The sequence below is a fragment of the Diabrotica virgifera genome, chromosome 7, assembly GCF_917563875.1.
Source record: "Diabrotica virgifera virgifera chromosome 7, PGI_DIABVI_V3a".
Taxonomy (NCBI): Eukaryota; Metazoa; Arthropoda; class Insecta; order Coleoptera; family Chrysomelidae; genus Diabrotica; species Diabrotica virgifera.
The window spans coordinates 173,896,730-173,918,592 of NC_065449.1; the positions used below are offsets into that span (position 1 = coordinate 173,896,730).

A 21,863-nucleotide genomic window follows, 5' to 3' on the forward strand; every position below is an offset into this window, starting at 1 on the left:
GTTATAGATGTTTAAACATCTGCTGAAGCGTTTTAAAGCATTCTTCAACTGTGAATGTGATTGTAAACCATACTTTTGACTTTCTCAGCTATTTTTATTTTGTTTCTTAGCGACAAAGGTTTGCTATTTTACGACAGGCCTGAGTTATTATAGAGCTTCAAAATTTTTATGATCGCCGACACCTGCCATATTATTGGGTATTTCACAATATTATATTTGGGAAAATACCATAATTTACAGTAATTAGGGCAAATTTTAACATTTTATTAGTTGTATTCTACAAACTAGTTATATGTTATGATTAAAATATGATGACCATTGTCTTTTAGACCGAAAAATACCTAATTATGGGATATATAATATTTTTGAAATATGCAAACAAATTTTTGGATTATTATCCAGGTACCTGACGCATTCTTAGAAAATTTATAAAGAAATAAAACCAGCATTTTTGTATAAAACTTACGTAAAGAATTCTCAAAAGATTAAATAAAGATATCCCAAATCTACAATCCCGTATCTATAATAGCATTGTATAACTAGACTACTAGACACTATCTAGTTAAACAATGATATTAGCTTGTATTTAAACAAAAAAAAAATGCAATCAATGGGACTGCTAATTCTAATCCCATGTACGACCAACAAAGGGTTTAAACATACAGAAAACTGAAACAAACCTTGAAACAAAGTATGAAACAAACCTTGCGCCTGCATAGGCTGAACATAGTTTTTTTTCACCTCTTGTAATTGCTTTACAATAAATTTTTCTCTTTCTACAATATTGTCTTCAGTGGTATCACCTCGTGGTTCACAACTCTTACTCGACTCTACTTGATTTTCTAAAAAAACATAATACCTATTTTAAGTCTCTATTTCTAAAAATGTTTGTGGACAGCGTGTGGATATATTATTAAGTTTTTAAAACCTAATTAAAAAAAGACATATTTTTTAAATATGAAAATCTCTTACTGCCTAATTCAAGATATAAAAAATCATCCACTTGGGGCAGATTCATATTGTTTAGGACAACACAATGTGGTTAATTCTTGAAATATTATAAACAAAAATGAAAATACATTTCAATAAATATAATAAACTCGAAAATTTCTTACCATCCTCGCTAATTATTTCTTTTACTAACTATCTAATGCCATCCCCTCTTTGTGAACACACACACAAAACTCTTTTAACTAACACAATAATTTATTGTAAAATTAGGCCGAATTTACTTTGTAATACTAAGGCGATTTGGCGGTTTCTAAATGTAGGCGTAGATTTCTTGAAAGTAGATTAGCGGTAAGTGCAATATGCTAAGGTATATGGACGGCAACTGTAGCAGATACCGTCAAAACGCCATAGTATTTAACATTTGCCGCCAAATGGCTTAGTATTTTAACTGAAAAATGTAGATACCGCTAACAAAATTGCAATTTTATTTAAAATATAATGCTTCTACAACTCCAAAAACTTTATAAATATATACTAAATACCCTATTTTAGCTAAAAATACAAACATCTCATTTTCGATAAAAAATCAGTTCCCGCCTTTGGGCTTAGCACGGTAGTATGAGTTTTCTTTCAATTATCTAAACTTTATTTATATATTTACCTATAATTAAAACATTTTTCTTCTTACTCTTCTTCGGGGCCTATCCGTTCCGGATGTTGGCGATCAGCATGGCTGTCCTAACTTTTTTTGCAACTATTCGAAATATTCTGATTGTAAATGTATTACAAAATTTTTTTAAAGCACTCTTGGGAGTGCCGACAGAAGTTAAAACTTCTTATATGTAGTATATAAATTACGAGAAGGCTTTTTCCCCATCCAAATAAAAGTGCTATACCTATATTATATACGCGTTGAGTACGTTGCTGTTGCTGTATATATTGGTACCAAGATATATGTAACTCTTTACCCTATCATTTGGTTGTTGATAAACTAAATCCCGTGTATTTTTTAGTATTTGGCGCTTACTAATTACAATTACCATGTACTTTGTTTTTTTAACCCTGCATTGGTCGCTAGGTAAATTGTTACGCGAGTGGTCGCGCGTGAGATTTTCTCTCACATATCCAACTTTTGCCTTTCTTTAGAACATTTTATAAGATGAGGTTTTATCAACGATAAAGCCATTTGCTTTAAAAAAGACACGACGTTTTTCTGTTTTATTATTATCATTATACAGTGCTAGTCAAAAGTCCGTACCCCCCCTCGTATCTTTTGAACGGTTATAGCTATAATAGTGAAATTTGGAGGGAGGAAATAAACGGACGTAAGCTTCTTAACTAGTCATGACAGGTGACGTAACAGTGACAGATGACTTTACAGCGCCACTGTGACAGATAATTTTAAATGGGACCTTGTGGCAAGTGATAGCTCGTTTGAAAGGTATTGAAAATACCTATTCAGTCATACTAATTTCGTTTGAGTTTAAGCTAAATTTGATGAATAAATTAAATAAATATAAAATTGTAGTTTCGCATTTAATTTAAAAAATTCAAAATTCCGCCAATGATTACTTGTCAAAAAGGTTGACGTTGACGTAAAAACTACTAGATAATTGAAAAACGTCATCTTTTTGACAAAAAAACCCATAGACGGACATTTGAATTTTTATTAATTAAATGCGAAAGTACAATATTATGTTTATTTAATTTTTTCACCAAAATCAAAATCAACTTAAACCCAAAAAAAAATAGTATAACTGAATAGGTATTTTTAATACCTTTAAAATGAAGTATCACTTGTCATAAAGTCCTATTTAAAATTATCGGTCACAGTGGCTCTGTAACGTCATCTGTCACTATTACGCCACCTGTCATGACTAGTTAAGAAGCTTACCTCCGTTTATTTCCTCCCTCCAAATTTCACTATTATAGGTATAACCGATCAAAAGATACGAGGGGGGTACGGACTTTTGACTAGCACTGTATAAAATGTGACTATTGATGTCGCCAATATTTAACATTGAAAAATATATGGTAAGTGAAAATCTACAACTAACCCGTGAAACAGAATATAAGATTTTCATATCATCGACCACATCCACGGCGCCTTTTATTACATCACAAAAGGATATTATTTCAGGTTTTAAGGGGAAAAATAAAATTAATTTTTATACACAGTTGGTGACGCCGGTGGTCGCTTGATGAGAGAATCTCTTACATGAAACGCACTGACTCAACAATATGGTGATACTAAGTAAGCTGAGTCACTATCTGAGCGGACGAGTCTATTAGATTGTCGAGGGAGGATAGCTAGGAGACTAGAAAGAACTACAGCGCGTATATTTTCTCAGAAAAAAAGTTGTGCGCAATTTTCTGAAACCGTGAGAGAAAATCTCATATAGCGACCACTGGCGGGTTAAGTGAATACCTGTTAGAGCTCAGTAGGCCTGTATGTTGTTAAACGGACTCGTAAGAAATCTCATCCGTGACCAAGACCCGTGTAGTAACCTTGCAGTATATTACAGTAATATCCATAAAATATTGCAAAACCGCCAAATTTTAAAGAACCGCTTGAATTGACATTAAATTCGGCATACACCAAATACATGCTGCCAAATATGCTGTGTATGTCAAATATACCAAAGAAAAATAGTGATATTGTGCCGATGTATGATTTAACCTGGAGGTGAGTTTTACCCCTTCTCGGGGCTGAAAAAATATACGTTCATAATATAACTCCGGAAATGGATAAACGGGCCAATTCTAAGCAACTTTTGTTTTAAAGCATCCTTTCACTTAGTTAAGACTTTTCGAGTTATTCTACAAATGAATGTGTCCATTTTTCAACAAAAAACTAATTTTTAGACGGTGTTTTGTAAATAACCCAAAAACAACTATTTTATTGCATAGTTTTTAAAAAATTAAAATAAATGGTGTATGTGTTATATAGTCAAAGCCCGAATTTCAGGCACTCCTAGATCTGACTAGGCAATCCTCAGGTTTGACTGACGGCCTTAGTCAAAGCCCGAAATAAATTACAGTTTCGGCTTTTGACTAGTCAAACCTAGGAGAGACTAACTTGGTCAGGCAAAGGTCGAAATTTAATTTTATGAAATCGGGGTTTGACTAGTCAAACCCCGATTAGCTATGTTGTAATTTGTTAGATTAGGTTTAATAAAACGTCATTTTTTAATTTTAATGTTTATTATTTTTATACCGGGTGTCCACTTATATTTTCCCCCATTTTAACTGCCTATAACTTCTAAACGACTCAACCGCATAGAAATATGCGGTTTTCGCTGAAATGTTTTATTTTAGTAAGAGGTTTGTCTGAATAGATTGAATTTTTATATCGCTTTCAAATACGAAAAGATAAATGGCGGATTTTTGAAAAAAACGTAGTTGACTTTTTTTAATGGAACACCCAGTATATTTTTTTGAAAATTGAAAGAAAGCTCATTCACCTATCCAGCAATATAAAGTTTTTCAAAATCGGTTGTCAAATCACTGAGTAATTAATTTTTAAAATGAGAGATGCAACTCTCTAACTAAGCAAATTGATATTATGTTATGTGATTTCCACATTGCATCTCTCATTTTAAAAATTAATTGCTCAGTCATTTGACAACCGATTTTGAAAATTTTTATATCGTTAGATAGGTAAATGACCGTTTTTTCAAGTTTTTATGCAAATGGCCATTCCTCATATCGCTTTTAAATAAAAAATGGCGGATTTTTGAAAAAAACACGTTGTTGACTTTTTTTATTAAAACACCCAGTATATTTTTTTAACTTGAAAAAAATGGTCATTTACCTATCCAGCTATATAATTTTTTTAAAATCGGTTGTCAAATAACTAAGCAATTAATTTTTAAAATGAAAGATGCAATGTGGAAACACATAACATAATATCAATTTGCTTAGCTATGTTATTTAGGTATGTGATACCCACGTTGCACCTCTCATTTTAAAAATTAATTACTCAGTGACTTGACAACCGATTTTAAAAAACTTTATATCGCTGGATAGTTGAATGATCTTTCTTTTAATGTACAAAAAAATATACTGGGTGTTCCATTAAAAAAAAGTCAACCACGTTTTTTTAAAAAATCCGCCATTTTTCTTTTCGTAATTGAAAGCGGTATAAAAAATGCAATCCATTCAGACAAAACTTTTACTAAAATAAAACATTTCAGCGAAAACCGCATATTTCTATCTTGAGCCGTTAAGAAGTTATAGGCAGTTAAAATGGGGGAAAATATAAGTGGACACCCGGTATTGTCGTAATTAAAATAAAAAATTAGTGTTTATTCTCACATGTTGACGCATTATGGCATTTAGAGTTGCATAATACGTTAAACCTTTTACACTTACGTAATTTGAAAGAGCATTTTTATTGCAGTAGCATTTTATAAATCTTTGTCCTCCGAATTTAGAATCTTTTGTATTAATTTCTCTTAGAGACAGAGAAAGCTTAAAGTCTGGAACATCTTCGAAATTAGGAAATTTCTCTTTGCATTCTCTTATTTGATTTCTTGAAAAAAGTGTGTTTATTATTCCGTATTTCGTACCAACTCTATATAAACCGTCAATTGTTTTATCTTGTATGATACCCAAAATATTTCAAGCACCTCCTTTGGCTCTATCAAAGCTGGGGATAGGTATTGTTACAGTTTTCCGATCGAAATCGAAGGGCTTTTTTTTCACTTAATTGTTTCATAGCATTATAGGCTGGTCATGAAGACCTTCAATCGCATTTCTGTGCACAACGCATACTCGAACGCGTGCCAAGGAGATGCTCGGAATATTTTGGGTATCATGCAAGATGAAGCAATAATTGACGGTTTATATAGAGTTGATACGAAATACGGAACAATAAATACACTTTTTTCAAGAAATAAAATAAGAGAATGCAAAGCGAATTTTCCTGATTTCGAAAATGTTCCAGACTTTAAGCTGCCTCTAAGAGAGCTGCCTTTCATTAGTACAAATTATTCTTAATTTGGAGGACAAGGATTTATAAAATACCACTGCAATAAGAAATGCTCTTCAAAACCATGTAAGTGTAAAAGGTCAAACGTATTGTGCAACTCTAAATGGAAATGCCATAATGATAATGCCTCAACATGCGAGAATAAACACTAATTTTTTAATTTTAATTACGACAATATAAAAATAATAAACAATTAAAAAGTGACATTTTATTAAACCTGATCTAACAAATTACGACATTTTAATAGCTGATCGGGGTTTGACTAGTCAAACTCCGACTTCATAAAATTAAATTTGGACCTTTGCCTGACCAACGTATAGTAGTCTCTCATAGGTTTGACTAGTCCAAGGCCGAAACGGTAATTTTATTTCGGGCTTTGACTAAGACAGTCAGTCAGACCTGAGGATTGCCTAGTCAAAACTAGGAGTGCCTGAAATTCGGGCTTTGACTATAACACATGCATGAGGTCTCAAAATATACATACTACAAGCACAGATGTCTTCTTCTTGTGATACCTTTCACTTTCGGATATTGGCAACCTTCATGGCAATCTGTACTTAGCACACCGCCGCTCTAAACAGGTTTGTGATTTTTGTGTTGAACCAAGTACGTAGATTTTTTAGTAAGAGAGTCCTTCGCTTTCCTGGCCCTCCTTTTCGTTCTACTTTTCCTTGCAAGATTAGTTTGCTGCAGTCCATATCTTTCGTTGTTCCTTATGATGTTGAATAGAGCACAGTTTTAGCTAATTAAAAATAGGTTTTTGGAGAAACCTCATTACATCTTTTTTAAAATCTTTAAAAGATCTTTATTTTTAAAGTCAAAGTCTTTCAACCTAATAAAATATTTAATAAATATTTTAAGAGAGATTTAATTGAAAAACTTATTGTACCATTTTCCTGATAACGCCTCCATGGCTTCTAAAATTTGCAAGCCAGATGGATGCGGTAGTGAAGACAAAAGGGAATTCTAAAAAGTTGCAATTCACAACCCCGTATAAGGCTTGGTAAAGTTCCAACGGAAAATGGACCTAGTTGCTCTATAGGAGTAATACTAATATAAAATAAAAAGGTATACCATTTTTATTCAGTTGAAATGCGAAGCCAAACCTGTCTTAACTTTTACTGAGTTTAGAGAGCGCAACCAGCACTTATATCGACGATTTCACCCCTTTTTAGAGGTTCTTCAGATAATTAAAGGCTCTTAATACAGGCTCTTTAAACTATGTAAAATTTAAGACAGTTTTGGCTTCGCATTGTAACTAAATACAAATGGTATAGATACATTTATTTTAACTTTATTTTTGTTTTTCAAAAAAAATTTACAGCATCAAAAGTAAGCAAGCTATGTTCAAAATAAAGTTATTCCCTTTATTTGTCGCAAATAAATCGTGAAAATCATCTCCTTATTAGTATCCCAAATGAAATTAGTCGTTACCACTTCACAAGTTGTTTTACTCTTGTATATATTGTTTATAAGATCTGTAAGTTTCATCATTATCATAAGTGCTTATTTTTTTTAAAGGCTGTAGTTGAAAGCACTTGAACGAGTCATTTATCACGAGTGTATGCAAATTGTGAACAGCCACATATTAACCAATTTTAGTCTTACAGAAAAATAAAAATCCAAAATATTCAGAAAACCAAAAACTACATTTTTTTACTATTTGAGATTTTTGGTATCACTAATGTTTCTAAAGTTATTTCGAAGAAAAAGCTTTTTTTCTCAAAATAAGAAGTTCATAAAATTTTAATTTAAAACCAATTTGTTTTAAAAATAAGCACTTTGAACCAATGAAACTTACAGATCATATAAATAATAAATTCGCAAAGCAACTTATGAAGCGGTAGCGAACAATTAAATTTGAATTGCTAGTTAAGGGGCGCTTTCCCAGATTTTTTTACCAAAAAAGGGACCAACTTTATTTTGAGAGTAACTTGCTGAATTTTTATACTGGAAACTTCTTTTACAAAAATATAGTATTTTTAAACAATTTAAAAAGTTATAATGAGTTTTCTTCAAGAAGTGCTTTATTTTTTTTGGTTTTTTGACGTTGAAATATTCGATTTGGAATTTGACGAATAAGAAACTATATTTCATTATCTACAACAGTTGTAGCTCAGAGTTACTCTTGTTCTACTGGGTTTAGAGACCTCTTGCACACACTTTTTTTAACTTTTTTTATAAGCTATATTTTTCCAAGAATTTTTTTTTAATACTTGCTTTTTAAGTATTTGCGAAACAGTTTAAAAACATAATTTTCTTTTTTAAAATGAACATTTTCACTTGCAAATAAGTCGAAAAGTATTTAATGATTGAAAAACGATATAGAACAAAAGTTCCTTAGATTAATCAGGTTACCCACATCCAGACTCATGGTAAACGTAAATTTTTTCACCCCCGAGAAGGGGTGAAACTCACCCCTAGGACAGAAGCACGCATCGGCACAATATCACTGTTTTTGACATGTTAGCTATGTGTATGCCAAATTTTCTGTTAATCCGACGGTTCTTTAAAATTGGGAGCACAAACCATGAGTAAATGGACTAACGGTCTATAATGTCTTTATAACCGTTTTATAGCAATTCGGGAACGACTGGTATGATTCTGCTAACTTTTATTAATTCACAAGTTATTTTTCACGAAAACCATTATGATTTTTTTAGGGACCAAGGAAGAAAATTTGCAAGTTCCCTTAAAGTTGTCCATTGGGATAGATAGGCAAAATGGGATTCAAGAATACGAAAAAACCATTTTAAGTGTGTTTGACCAATGTAAATATCTGCTAGGTAGAAGCCAAACACCGTTTTGTCGTTTAAATCCAGTTACGAAAAATTCAGAAAATAATCATCCACGAAGTTGCAGAGAAATTCTAGAAGCTGGTGAGGCAATATTTTTTCATATATTTATTGGTCCTGTAAAACACATGATTCTGGCGGTTTGTGTCTCGATATTATTATATTATTATTATATTATTTGCTTCATAGCCCAGAAGATGAACGGGAAATACGGCGATACCGTTAATTTTCAGGGTCACCACCGAATTGCATGGAAATTTGGATTCAGGTTATATTTACTATACACATCAAAGTTTAACTTGTGCCGTTGGTTGCTATTACTTGGGGGAGGGATCACCCCATACCGGAGGTGAAACACGTGCGTTTAAACAAAATCCGGAACTGGAGAAACTGACTAATTCTAAGTAACTTTCGTTCTATAAAGTTTTTTGACTAATTCAATATGTACTTTGCAGTTATTTGCGATTGAAAATGTTTATTTTTTGCCAAATAAACCCTTCTTCAGGCGATTTTTCACAAATAACCCAAACAGTAAGTATTTTATCAATAAAAAGTATTCATAGTAAAAAAATGTAATATACATATAGAAAAACGGGAAAGATTGAGTATGGGTGAACTTTATAGACCTAACAAAAGCAAAGTACTAGCTTATGAAAAATAATACTCTAATATTTCTACATGATATAAATCAAATAGTTCTGGATCCCGCGTATGAAAAAAAAGTTTATTAATAGCAAGCTGAAAATTTGTTAATAGCTTAAGGGTGTCTAGTCTGACAAACTTTGATATATGGGAACACTGGAACAGGGAAGTTTTAATTGTGGACCAGGTTAAAAATTTGGAACGGTCAGACCACGAAAACGGCACATGTATTTTGTCCGACAGAACAGACTTAAACTCTCCGAACAGAGATTAAACTCTCATGCAAAAATCAGACTGCTATTTATCACCAAATGGGCGTTTTAATGAGTGGAACATGTAGAATATGTCCAATGACAAGAATTGTGACAGGTGATAAAGCAGTCTGATTTTTGCATGAGAGTTTAATCTCTGTTCGGAGAGTTTAAGTCTGTCCTATCGGACAAAATAAATGTGCCGTTTTCGTGGTCTGACCGTTTCAAATTTTTAACCTGTTCCAAAATTAAAACTGCCCCTGTTACAGTGTTCCCATATATCAAAGTTTATCCGACTAGACACCCTTAAGCTATTAACAAATTTTCAGCTTGCTATTAATCAACTTTTATTCCATACGCGGGATCCAGACCTAAAAAAATTAAGCACTTTTCGGGAGAAAAACCCATTAAAACTTTTTTAAAACGTTATTAAATGGTATGTGGATGGTAAATAGTTCTAGTTTATGTGGTTAGATTAGTTCTAAATAGGGAGTTATGTGATAAATTAAAGTTTGTCCCTTTTTTGGGAAACACATCTTAAGGGTCTCTCCCTATTTAGCTCCCCAAATGAAATTAATCGTTACATCTTCACAAACAATTTTACTTTACTTTACTGTATTTTTTTATGATCTATAAGTTTTACCGGTTCAAAGTGCATATTTTTGAAAGGGTTATATGTGAAAGGACTTTTTTTTCTTTGGAGATATATTACTACGGGCCCTTCAAGGCTCATTCGCCGATTCACTAATTTTGCTCATTCATTTTACAATATATTTTCCCATACCTATCTACTAAATATTTTCTATCCTACTTATACTACATAATTTATAAGGATTGACCACTGGTCAGTGGGAATACCACATCAGGTAAAAAGGACTTGATTAAGTCACTAATCACGAATGTGTGCAAATTTTGAACATCCGTATCTTCACCAATTATTGTCTTAGAGAAAAACAACATGAAATTAGCAAAAGCATAAGCATTATAAAAGCAAAACGTACCTTTTTTTACTATTTGAGATTTTTCATATCACTAATACTTTTTCAGTTATTTTGAAGAAAGAACAATTTTCCAAAGTTATAAAACAAAGTTTTTTTATTATATTACCAAACTTTAAAATTAAGCACTTTGAACCGGTCGAACTTACATATCGTATAAACAATACACATATAAAATAAATTGTAAAGCGGTACCGATTAATTTCATTGGGGTTGCTAATTATTAGAAAGTTTTTAGATTTTTTTACAAAAAAAGCAAACCTTATTTTGGGCATAACTCACTTAATTTTTATCCCGGAAAACGTGTTTTTTTTGTTGAAAACTAACATTTTTCAGTCGCTAATAACTGCAAAAGTATTTACCTACTTAAAAAATTCTACAGAACGAAAATTGTTTAGAATTAGTCAGTTTATCCATTTCCGGACTTACTTTAAATGCATGTTTTTTCACCCTCCAAAAGGGGTAACTGTCACCCCCAAAGTAAAAGCAACCAGCGGCAAAGTTCAACTTCGAAATGGAGGTTAAGTAGAAACTAAATCCAAATTTTCATGCAATTCGGAGTTGACCCTGGAAATTACATGCCAAAACGGTCCTTTCCTGGGCTGTTATTTAATTGTTAGAATTGAATGTTCTATATTAAATTTATTAGAAAAAAATGGTATACTAATAAAAATTAATATTTAGGAAACAACAAATCTGGTGTATACCAAATTAAACCACGTACCAGTAGCAAACCATTCGCTGTACTCTGCGATATGGAAACTAAGGGTGGTGGCTGGACTCATATTCAAAAGAGGTTTGACGGATCACAGGACTTTTATCTACCTTGGAGAGATTACAAATTCGGTTTTGGTGATCTAATGGGTGAATTTTGGATTGGACTTGAAAATATTTATCACATGACTGGTAATATATCTTATTTATAGATCTATTTATATCAAACTATATTAAGGATTAATATAGGATTATCTGCACAAAATTATCAAATCTCTTACTTTGTATATGCTGGTAACTATTACTACAGTTGAGTCCGGGAATCTTTACCCGTGCCTCATCATTTAAAGCATACGAAATAAGTCAATGATAAGTTGGAAATTGAAATTTACTAAACGCAAGAGCAAGTGACAGTAGGTCAGTAGGACAGTAGTGAAAATTTGTATTTGCGAATAATTCTTCTGTATCAGTTAAATATTATCTATTTTATATCAGGTAAGTGTTATAGTATCATAAATTTAGTGCATTTTTGATATTTACTAAAGAATGTGTTCTAGTTTTAACAGTTTTTTTCATAACCTCATTTATGTTTCAAATAGTCTGGTTGGGGTTAGTTGAGCAATAGTTGCTCAACTAACGCAAAAGAGGAACAACGCAATAAGAAGCCAAAGAAGATTGATAAAAAAAAAGAGGAAAAATGTTTCTAAACAAATACATCAGTCCAGTGACGAAGATGACTATAACTGCCTGGTTTGCTGCGAAGCCTATACCGAAAGTTTACATTGTATATGTACAATGTATATACATTGTAAATTATGATTCAGGAGTGCTCCTAGTAGCATTAAACGTGTCTTGGTTTGTTTATTTCTACTGCATCTTGATTGTCAATTTAGTATAGTAAACATTTATGCCATAGTTTGGCTAAATTTTCTAACTGCTCAATTTGCCCCATACCCTTGCTCAACTTAACTCACCTATGGGGTACGTTGAGCAAGTAGGACTTGCTTTACTTAAACCGCTGTAGTTGTTAAATGTGATTTATTAGAAATATATTACTATGTAGCCTTTTAGAAAGGAATAAATAACTTTCCTTTCAGTATGCGTAACAAGCAATTTGAACTTATCGTTGATGAGCTATGATCAATTAAGTGAAAAATTGCTCAACTAGCCCCGCCCTACCCTAAGTGACTTGCTGTTGCGTTTAGTAAATTTCAATTTCCGACATATCAACGACTTATTTCGTATGCTTTAAATGATGACGCACGGGTAAAGATTCCCGGACTCAACTGTATATTATAAATTTTTACCTATTTTATATGCTTATACAGGGTGTCCCGAAAAGATAAGTCATAAATTATACCGCAGATTCTGGGGTCCAAAATAGGTTGATTAAACCTAACCTACCTTAGTACTAAATATGCCCATAAAAAAGTTACAGCCCTTTGAAGTTACAAAAGTAAAATAAATTTTTTCCAAGATATCGAACACTATTAGAGATTGTTTATTAAAAATGAACATTTGGCATTATTATGGCAGCAACATCTAAAAAAAAATTATAGTGAAATGTGTGCACCACATAAACATTTTATGGGGGTTTTGCTCAATTAAACCCCAAAATTTTTGTGTACGTTCTAATTAAATTATTATTGTAATACCATTACTTAAACACCATATTTTTAAAAAAAATTTGCGTCTTAGCTGTTTCCCGAAAAGCCAGTTTTTATCGAGATATTTTGAATATTTGACAAATCCACCATATATTTGTAGGTATATGATTAAGTACGATTATAGACACCTGGTAATAATATGAAAATTTATTTATAATTTACATTTTTAGGTATATTTTAAACCATATTAAACAAGAAGCCACATCTCGATAAAAGCTCTCTTATCGAAAAAATACTAAGAGACAGAAAAGTTTTAAAAACACTGTGTTTAACTAACGGTACCGCAATAATAGTTTAACTGGAACGTACACAAGCATTTGCGGGTTTAAAAGAAACGAGACCCCCATAAAATTTGTATGTAAACGTATTAAAAAACGCATGTCGATAAAAACTGGCTTATCGAAAAAATATTAAGAGGTAAAAAGTTTTAAAAATATTGGGTTTAACTAATGGCAACAACAATAATTTAATTGGAACGGACACAAAATTTTGGGGGGTTTAAGGAACAAAACTCCATAAAATTTTTATGGGGTCTACAAATTTCCATATTGTTTTTCTTTAGGATGTTCCTGCCATGAGAATTCAACATGTTCATTTTCAATAAAAAATCTCTAAGGGTTTTCAATATATTATGAAAAAAAATGCGATTTTCATATTGTAATTTCAAAGGGCTGTAACTTTTTTTGTGTTCACTATTGTTTATAGGTAAGTCAGGTTCAATCAACCTATTTTTGATCCCAGAATCTGTGATATAATTTATGACCAATTTTTTTGGGACACCCTGTATAAATGGTATCTTCTTATTAGATATTATTTAAATTAAATTGTTACCGACCGTTCGTTATGTAAGATCGCTGAACCTCAGAACGTGTCTAACTCATGTTAAAAATCCATGTTATTTAAAACAAAGTATGTCAATGTTTCCATTACTGTAACATTTTACAGGGTGTTTACCCATATACTTTCAATTTTGGTGCTTTAGCATGTAAAGATCCTATTCAGCACTGATGACGATCTGTAATAGATCGAAAACGTTCTGCGTTTGTGCTGTAGCGTTTTAAGTTAATGTTTTATAAATTATATACCATTTATGAAGGATTTTAATAAAAAATTTTTTTTCATAATATCATATTTAATATACACAACATTTCAATTTGTAGCATTCGATAGAAACGAACTTCTTATAGAGTTAACAGACACGGACAAAAATATTAGTTATGCACAATATGCAATGTTCTCGATTGGCTGCGAAAAAGATGGCTACCCACTCAAAGAACTTACTGGATACTCAGGTAATGCTGGGGATGGTTTAAAATATCAATTCAAGGCAAAGTTTTCAACACTTGATGTGGATCAAGATACACATTCTGGAAATTGTGCACAAATGTATGGTAAGTGAATTTTTATTCTTATTAGATATAAATAACGGAATATCTTAGTAATTATGGTAGGCTGTGGAAAAATGTATATTAGTAATGTAAGTTTGGTTACAAAGTGAAGTTTGGAGGCTAAGAAAATTGAAAAAATGAGTTCAAAATGATATTCAATAAATTAAAAAAAAAAATAAAAGCAATCATTTTATATTTCCCTTCCTTTATTAGTGGTTATAGCGCAAACATTCCTCTACTTCCCTCTGTAAGCATAGGTTCTTTAAAGTCTGGTCCTGTCCATTAACCCTTAAACGCCCAACCTTTTTTAGGTTCCATGTACGCCCAAGGGTGGGTAAAAAATATCCACCTCGAAAATAGCTAATATATTTATTGAGAGTTGTTGAAAATGGATTAAACTTAAGAATCTTATGCTTAATAAACACAGCATCTTCTAAAATATTAATATAAACAATTTACAAACCTTACAACAAAATTACAACGTACATCAAAATTAACATACCAGTAAAAGCCAGTAATTCAGATTTGTCGATTTTCTCCATATTCTTTCTTTCAGCCTCCTTATTGGCGGATAATTATGTAGATTATGTAATTATACATCGATAATTATACGGATTATCTTCCTACCAACGAGAAATTATATAGAAACCTTTAGTAACAAGTTTTGCCAAGGGTGTACTTTTTATGCCCATCCATATTTAACTCAAGATGCTGCTTTTATTTTCAAAAATATTGGTAGAACCAAATTAACATTCGATAATGGGCTGTCTTTTTAACAATAAATAATTAAAAAAAAAAATTAAACACGTAATAAATATGTTACAGGGGAATACACATTAGGTGGACATTTTTTACCCACCCTTGGGCGTTTAAGGGTTAAAATTTGTAATAATATGTAACCAGTGTGAGCTTAACAAAATAATAAAAATCACAATGTAATTCCGTACAGGTTGGAAAAAATTGTATATCAAAATTTAGGTAAATACAAAAAAAAATTCAAAAAAGTATCGAAATCATAAAAAGGGATCATTGTTAAATAATTAAAAAGGGTTCATTTTTGCACAATATTTACTTTTGTAACTGCTGAGGTTATAATTTATATTTTATATAAGGTCCTTAATATTTTTTCTGCAAAGTTGAAGGATAAATCTTTCACCTAAGACTTACCTAATTAAATTTGACTCCCTATTTACTTAAATAATTATATGTAAAATTTAAAAATCAAATTTGCAAAAAAATATTATTTACGTTTTAAATAAGTACCATAAATTAATTTTATTTAATAAGAAAATTTTGATATGTAATTAGTATTAAACAAAAAAAATTGGTGGAGAATATTTAATAATTTATGAGATATTTAATTTGTTTATTAAATGTTACTGTTATTTTCAATTGCAAAAACGCAATTGTTGCAAAAGAATATACATCTGTGTAAGGTCGCATTACTTTTGTTTTTATGTATATCTTCGACAAATGTATGTATCTAGACACGGCGGAAACGGCGGGATCGTTGGGAAAAATATTCCCATGAGATATTTTTGCATATTCACATTCGTGAGACATCCCAGAATAAGGTTCAAGAAGTCGCCCACGTGAAAAGTGAGCCAATTTTTTTAACACTTTTTTTTTAATCAAATTGCAAAAATCAATATTTTTGGACCGGACTAATTTTTTTTTGATTTTTTGGACCATTATGGATAAAAAAGGTCTCTTATAATTTTTCTCTAAAGTTGATCTTTTTCGAGTTATAAGCAATTTAAAATTTGAAAAATGCGAAAATGGCCATTTTTAAGACTTAATAACTCGGTTAAAAATTATTATTATGAAAGTCAGAAAGTGATTTCAAAGTTTAAAGTCGCCGCTACATGATCCTGAAGAAATCTGTGTCATTAATTTACTACTAACTGTTATTTTTAATTAATAACAATGAGCGGATAGATCGCATTGATGCGGCTGTAAATGTGAGTGCAAGTAAGATGCACAATAATTGGACTGCGCTGGAATGGCTTCTCTCGTACTCAGCATTTACAGCCGCCGCACACGTGCATGGCGCTTATTATTATTACTTAAAAATAACAGCTTAGTAATAAAATAATGACAAAAATTTCTTCAGGATCTCGTAGGGGGGGCTTTACACTTTAATTTAGTCATATATTGACTTTCATAATAGTAACTTTTAACCGAGTTATTAAGCCTCGAAAATTGCCATTTTTCGTTTTTTTCAATTTTAAATTGCTTATAAGTCGAAAACGATCAACTTTAGAGAAAAATTATAAGAGACCTTTTTTGTCCAGAATGATCCAAAAAATTAAAAAAAAAATTGCTCGGGCCAAAAATATTGATCCTTACAATTTGATTAAAAAAAATTGTTATAAAAAAATTGGCCCACTTTTCACGTGGGCGACTTCTCGAACCTTATTCTGGGTTGTCTCACGAATGTGATTATGCAAAAAAATCTCATGGGAATATTTTTTCCTTCGAACCCGCCGTTTTCGCCTTGTCTAATTGATAAATTCAAATTTCAATTTAACTCTTCTCTAAAACGGCATTTGAAAATTGTTCTAATTTGTTTATAATTTTTTTAATAACGTCGCGGAGATTAAACATTTTGAAATGCCGTTTCCAGTGGCGGATCCAAGGGGGGGCACGGGGGCACGTGCCCCCCCCCCCCCAGACGAAATAAAAATACACTAGATAAAATGGGTTCAAAAGTTATTTTATGAAACATATTGTACCTGATTCAAATAATTTATTTCGGGAACATAAATGCATTAATTGGTTATATTACAATATTATATTATTTCATAAAATACAATATATTCTGCTCTACACTTCTACAGTCAACATAATATGTTATATCTGCTCATAGAACTGATATTCATGTCAGTTTCGGTTTCTACTTTACCAGCACGGCTACAACTACGACAGTCGGCGCTGAGCTGAAAATCTTGCGCTGAAAATCCTCCACCAAGAGCAGTACAACCGCATAACAACTAGCGCATGCCCGCATCCACCCGCTATCCGCCATTTTACTAGCTCAGTTTCCCAGTTTGTGATCAGAGCTTATAAACGTGTTTATGCCAACGTGCCGTAATTCAGAACTCACAATAAAAAACTAAAATTTTCTCGTTTCTACTCGTTTTGTCAGTGTTGTGTTGTGTTGTGTAAAATGAGTTCTAGTGGAAAGAATAAAAGACAACTAGGCCTTGACTCCTTCTTTTCTAAAAACCCTAAGGTAAGTTCGATAAACATATTCATTTAGTTAACACTGTCTTCATTGCATTGGCTTACTGTTAAAACTTACTCCTGAAATTCCTAGATCATGTTGTTTTACGATGTTTAGGTCTACTATAGGTTCAAGCGAGAGCATAAATAATAGATTTCTTGTATTTTATTTCTGGATTTATAACTGATCATATTGATGATTTCGAACTTATTACTGCTAATGCATTTACATACTAAAAAGCACAATGAAGTGTTTGCTAATGCATTTACATAGTAAAAAGCACAATGAAGTGTTTTTATAGCAAGTTTATTCGAAATTAATGAGCCTAGTTTTATTAAAGATATTACTGTATACCTATGTTTCTGATTCTCTTTAAGCAAGTTTCTGGCAATTTTCCACAATCACACTAGATAACTAGATTCTCCTAAATATTGGACACTGTGGCAGTAGGCCTAGTTATTAAAGTTTAATAGTTTGTTGAATAAATATATGTACACCAAATTACAGAATATACATTTCTGAAGGTTTTATCAATTAGGATAAATAAAACATAGTTCAGAGAGGTAAAATTATTAATTCGAGGTAAAATATACAACTTTTTTATTTTAAAAGTTTGTCGTTTGCCCTAAAAGCTGTTTGTTTTCAAATGTTTATCGAAAAATGCCAAAAAAGGCATTTTCGACAGTTAGAATTATTATTTATTTTTAGTATTAATTAGGAATTATAGGAAATGCGACATATGACGGCAATGAAATGGACTGGCGATGAACCGGCGGCATCGAAACGTCCCATTCCGCTTAAAAACCATACATTTTACAAAAAATATACCTACAAGACGCAAAGATTTGAGTATTTTAATTTTCTAAACAAATACAAAATATTATTGAGATCAGGTTACAAATAACTGAGAACATTAAGTTTTTATTAAAGAAATACCAATCTTGCGATATTTTGGGTATGCTAAATTTTCATGTAATGTTTATTGTATTTTCGTAATTTTCAGGTGGACCATGCAGATTCCCAACCAGAAAATCAAACAACAGCTAACAGTAACATCCTTGTTAAAGAGGCTAATATATTTGGAGATAAGGAATCAGGAACAGATCGCTCTGCATCAGGATTATTAGTCAGCACTTGTAACTTATCTGTTCGCGATTTTGGTCGTCTTCTTAAGAATGGAGATGTCACACCATCACTTCTAACAGATGAAGAGAAATTTCAATGGGTAAAAAACCCTTGGGTGCCATGTCAAAGTTTCATATTCCCAATGGTCTCTGAAGGCAAGAAAAACCGCTCTTTTCAGAAAAGCTGGTTAGAAACACATGAATGGCTAGTTTACAGTAAACTAGTACATGGTGGTTTATGCAAGTACTGTGTTATGTTTGGTCGTAGAGAAGGTGGGAATAATGATGTTAAATTGGGAAAGTTGGTTGTTCAGCCAATGACTTCTTATAAAAAGGCTACTGAATTGCTGAAGAATCATGCAAGTACTGAATACCACAGCCGAAATGTGGTTGCATATCATAACTTTTGTTTGATTCATGAAGGCAAGATTAGCAATGTAGTAGCTTGTATGAATACAGCAGAAAAAAAAATGATCGAAGAGAATCGCAAAAAGCTGATTCCCATTATTAAGACAGTTATTTTATGTGGGGTACAAAATATACCACTTCGTGGCCACAGAGATGATGGTATAATTGATCTAAACACTGAGAGCTGCTTCCGGGAAGGTAATTTTCGGGCACTATTGCAATTCAGGGTGGATGCGGGGGATGAGGTTCTAAGCTCTCATTTAAAATCTTGTGGAAAGAATGCTAGCTACATAAGCAAAACAACTCAGAATGAGATAATTGAATGTTGCGGCGATGTGATCACTGACAAGATCATATCTAAAGTAAAAGAATCAAAGTTTTTTACTATTATGGCAGACGAAACGACAGATTTGTCGCTTAAAGAACAGCTAACCATCTGCATTAGATATTTCGACACCAAGAAATGCAAAATTGAGGAAGACTTTATCAAGTTCGTTGATGTTGTTGATCTAACTGGAGAGAACCTAGCAAACACTATTGCTCAAGAACTAAAAAAACTTAATGTTGATTTAGCTAACTGCCGTGGTCAAGCTTTTGACGGGTCTTCCAACATGAGTGGGGTTTTCAAAGGCGTACAAGCCCGAATTTCACAGATCCAGCCTCTGGCAATGTACACTCACTGTGCCAATCACAGATTGAATTTGGCAATTAGTAAAGCTTGCTCTATTGCTAGCATTAGGAATACCATGGGAGTTATATCTTCCGTAGCAGTTTTCTTCCGTGATTCTCCAGCAAGATTTAAAATTTTGGAAAATGAAGTAAGAGAGAATCACAACCTGAAACCAGGAACTCATGGCCTGAAAAAACTCTGTGAAACAAGGTGGATTGAAAGACACGATGCTATTTTGACTTTTGTGGAACACCTTCCTACACTCCCTGCTGCTCTAGAAACCATCGCCAATTCCCCTCAAGGCAAGGGAAGCAATGCATTTTCTTTCATGCACTCTATTCTTTCATCCGAGTTTTTGGTCAGTGTGGTAGTGTTAGCTGAGGTCCTTGGAATAACCTTACCACTAGCACGTAAACTTCAAGCTGAGTACATGGACGTACTTAAAGCAACTGAGCTTGTAGAAGCCACTACAAAAATCCTACAAGAGAGAAGAAACAACAGCACCGACACATTCAAGGAGTTATTCAGTCAATCAACAAAGCTGGCGGAAGAAATGGGTACAGATATTCAGAAGCCCAGGACAACATCCCTTCAAAAAAACCGAGCCAATGTCCAGGCTGAAACGGTTGAAGAATATTATAGGATGACAATTTACATCCCATTTCTGGATTTTGTTATCAATGAACTGATGGCAAGATTTCCCAAAAATGAAATGGAATGTGTAGGTAAGCTACAACATCTTCTCTCACCAGATCTCAATGATGATCAAATAAGGGATATTCTTCAAGGAGCTCGTAAATATGAATATGATTTACCGTGCTTCTCTGCTCTGAAAGGTGAGCTACAAATTTGGAAACACCTGTGGTCCAATTCTGCAAAAGAAATGCCAAAACATCCAGCACAGGCATACAAGTTGGCCGAACCACTGCCAAATGTACAAGTTTTACTGCAGCTGCTGTGCACTCTTCCTGTGACGACGAGTACAGCGGAGCGAACCTTTTCGGCTTTGCGTCGTATGAAGACATATCTGCGAACGACCATGACGGAAGAGAGGCTTAATGGACTGGCATTACTCCATGTTCACCAAGACTTATCTAGTGCATTGGACGCCGAAGAAGTCTTGGACGTGTACGCAAGGGAGCACAAGCGAAAGCTGTCTCTCAAGATTTTATAAGATTGTCGAAGAAAAAGTAATTTTATTCATGTTTTTAGCTGTATTATATTGAAATACAGTATACGTATACTTATGTGTTGTGTATTTTTATCATGTAAACAACATTTTGGAGATCTTAAATTCATGGTAACTAACAGCTTACAGGTCGAGGTCTTCTGACCAGTATTTTTGAATTAAAATGGTAATATTCGATATTAATAATTCTAAAGTTCCTAATAAAATGCAAACAAATAATTTTGGAACCAACACAATTTTCTGGATCCGCCCCTGGCCGTTTCGATAATCGGGCTCCTGGGAATTTTTCACTAATTAACAATTTTTTTTGTCGTTTTTTCTCTTTCTTTTTTTCCTTATGGTAGAAAAGAGTTTTGCTTATCTATACATGGTGTTTCATTAAGAATGTCCAATCTCTGAGTTGAAGTTTCTTGACCTTAAAATATTAAGATTTAACTAAAATCACTTAAATAAAATATGGCTCCTTATTGAGTTACAGGGTGTTTTATTTAAAAATCTAAAAAATAGTTTTGCTCAGTATTTTAAAACTATTCGACTCATCCTTTTCATACATGGTAGAAAGTGTAAGTACTATACACCCTATGAAATTATGTTACATACACGTTTCCGGGTATTACCAGAGGCATACGACAGGGGACCGTATATAGTTGACACTTCCCAAAATCTACGTCACTGGTGAAATTGCAATTTTAGCACAACTTTTATATTCTCCAATACTCTATCTATATGTAAATAACATGCTCCTCACTCTTAACGCTTAAGTGATTACTTTTCGAGATTTTCGAAGTTAAACATATACCGGCACAGTTATTAATGTATTGTGCCTCTTAATTTTTAGTTTCAAATA

At 32.5% G+C, this 21,863-nt stretch overlaps 1 protein-coding gene across 7 annotated transcripts in view; it reads left to right on the forward strand.

Annotated features, from left to right (window-relative positions):
- LOC114335140 (microfibril-associated glycoprotein 4-like) overlaps window positions 1-21,863 on the forward strand; it is a 139,416-nt gene that overhangs the window by 51,277 nt on the left and 66,276 nt on the right. The window contains exons 3-5 of one of the 7 annotated variants that reach the window (XM_050655945.1): window positions 8,608-8,823; window positions 11,315-11,536; window positions 14,172-14,402. The exons of 2 other annotated variants lie outside the window; for them this stretch is intronic. In XM_050655945.1, the coding sequence (XP_050511902.1) occupies window positions 8,608-8,823; window positions 11,315-11,536; window positions 14,172-14,402 (669 nt within the window). The remainder of the gene's footprint in view (window positions 1-8,607; window positions 8,824-11,314; window positions 11,537-14,171; window positions 14,403-21,863) is intronic. 4 more of the 7 variants (XM_050655949.1, XM_050655948.1, XM_050655950.1 and 1 more) reach the window with 4 other exon arrangements.